This window comes from Microtus ochrogaster, linkage group LG5, assembly GCF_000317375.1.
Source record: "Microtus ochrogaster isolate Prairie Vole_2 linkage group LG5, MicOch1.0, whole genome shotgun sequence".
Lineage (NCBI taxonomy): Eukaryota > Metazoa > Chordata > Mammalia > Rodentia > Cricetidae > Microtus > Microtus ochrogaster.
This window is the reverse complement of record NC_022031.1, coordinates 57,189,396-57,191,685: the sequence shown is the minus strand read 5'-3', so window position 1 is coordinate 57,191,685 and position 2,290 is coordinate 57,189,396. Positions and strand designations below refer to the sequence as shown.

Here is a 2,290-nt window from a genome sequence, read left to right as displayed (position 1 = left end):
CTTTTTGGAGCCTGTCCTGGAACTCCCTTGGTAGACCAGGCTGGCCTCGAACTCACAGAGATCCGCCTGCCTCTGCCTCCCGAGTGCTGGGATTACGTAGCCTTTAAATGCATAAATCCAGGGCTGGAGAGATGGCCCAGTGGTTAAGAACACTTGCTGCCTTTTCAGAAGGTTTGACTCACAGCACCCACATGGTGACTCACAACCATCCTAAGCCCAGTTCCAAAGGATCTGATGCCTTCTTCTGACCTCTGTAGACATCAGGCATCTGCACGTTGCACACACATGTACATGTGACAAAACACCCATCAACGTAAAAATAATTTAATTAACTTGGAAATATTTTTAATATGTAAATTCTTCTCTCCCTCCCTGTCATTTTCCCTGTTCCACCCTTTTCCCTTCCCTCCTCTCTTGCTCTTTTATTTGACAATATGTAGATAGCATCATCAAAGAGGCGCTGAGACTGTCTAGTGCATCCTTGAATATCCGGACTGCTAAGGAGGATTTCACTCTACACCTGGAAGACGGTTCCTATAACATCCGAAAAGATGACATCATAGCTCTTTACCCACAGCTAATGCATTTGGATCCTGAAATCTATCCAGATCCTCTGGTAAGTTTCTATATTGAGGTGTCAGCCACCCAGGTCTGAATGAGGAATGGATTTGCAATTCCAGCTTTGATTTGTTCATTGAAGCCATAGGGATTGTCCCCTTTATTATAGCAAAGACTCATTTGTTTTGGAAACTTTGGGTAGAGGAAAGAGTTTTGAACTTTTAGTCTGAATAGTTTTCATTTCATGCTTACTGCTACATTATGTTTTCAGCCATAGCAAAACTACCACCTTTCTTTTTCCTTAAAAAGGACCCTCTCCAAAATCCACACTGATGGAGGGTAATGCATTTGACTTGATTCTTTTGGTATCTTTTTCGAATTCTTTGCTTCTTTTGCCTAACTAAAGAACGAGTGCTCAGGCAGAACAGAAGGGATCTAGCGCTTCTGAGCCACCAACTCTTGATAAGGTCTTTCCAGGATTACCTGATCAGGGCTGGGTGTGTGTTAACTCACAGAGGACAGAGTTTTAGAAGAAAATTACTCTTTGGTCAAGAATGAGACAAATTTCTATCAAAATAGCTCATTGGCTTCTTGTGTACTTATTGTAGACTTTTAAATATGACCGATACCTTGACGAGAACGGGAAGGCAAAGACCTCCTTCTACAGCAATGGGAACAAACTGAAGTGTTTCTACATGCCATTTGGATCTGGAGCTACAATATGCCCTGGAAGACTATTTGCTGTCCAAGAGATCAAGCAATTTTTGATTCTGATGCTTTCGTGCTTTGAACTGGAACTTGTAGAGAGCCCTGTCCAGTGTCCCCCTCTCGATCAGTCCAGGGCAGGCTTGGGAATTCTGCCACCATTACATGATATTGAGTTTAAATACAAACTGAAACATTTGTGACCCGTGGTTGGAAGAAGAGGACCCTGGATGATGTTACTGGACTGTAGAGAGTCTCACTAAACAGGCCCTTGGGACAAATGCTCACCGATGCTTCCCAGGGACTGACTGTATCTTGAAAAGAACTGGTACTCAGGGTACCATTCTCTGTTCTTGCTGCCTGGTTTCTGAGTGCTCAGATAGCTGAGGCCTGAGTTTTATCACTCTCAGAAGCAATGTCTTTTGTTTTTATTTTCAAAATGAAGATATTACAATTAGCAGGATTTTTTCCTAAGGAAATTGCATATTTAATAATTTCATAAAATATATTTTTATGAAAACTATTGATTAATTATGAAAAGGCTTCAAATTCACGTTTTAGTGAAATTGCTATTTTTCACGAGTAGGTTCTTCAGGTGTGAGCACATATTATAAAAAGGTTTTAAGGGATCACAGCATACTTTGCTTAAAGGAAAAAAAAAAGATTATCCAGCCTTTTCTATGCCTAATGGTGAGAGCTTTGACAACAATGCTACTGTTCTGGAAACACTGTGGGAAGTATAACACTTTCCTGTTATGTTTCAAGAGGTTGTTGCTGGAAATCCTCATTCTGGTTTTTCAACTGCCTATCTCTCTTCTTTTTTCATCATTTACATCAATGAGAAGAGTGATTCTTAGAGACTAAAAAGCACTTCCCCAGAATCCACCGCTGATTCCTTTATATTTCCTCAGAACCTCACCTCTGTCACCCTTAAGCCTTTCCAGGACTGGAGTGGCAGAGGCAGAGGCAGAGGCAGAGGCAGAGGCAGAGGCAGAGGCAGAGGCAGAGGCAGAGGCAGAGGCAGAGG

General features: G+C 41.9%; 1 protein-coding gene across 1 annotated transcript in view; it reads left to right on the top strand.

Annotated features, from left to right (window-relative positions):
- The window catches only part of LOC101989304 (cholesterol 7-alpha-monooxygenase), an 8,404-nt gene extending 6,180 nt beyond the window's left edge, over positions 1–2,224 (top strand). Inside the window, exons 5-6 of the mRNA XM_005362286.3 lie at positions 441–616; positions 1,167–2,224. Coding sequence (XP_005362343.1) covers positions 441–616; positions 1,167–1,466 — 476 coding nt within the window. The 3' untranslated portion in view covers positions 1,467–2,224. The remainder of the gene's footprint in view (positions 1–440; positions 617–1,166) is intronic.
- The last annotated feature ends 66 nt before the right edge of the window (positions 2,225–2,290 follow it).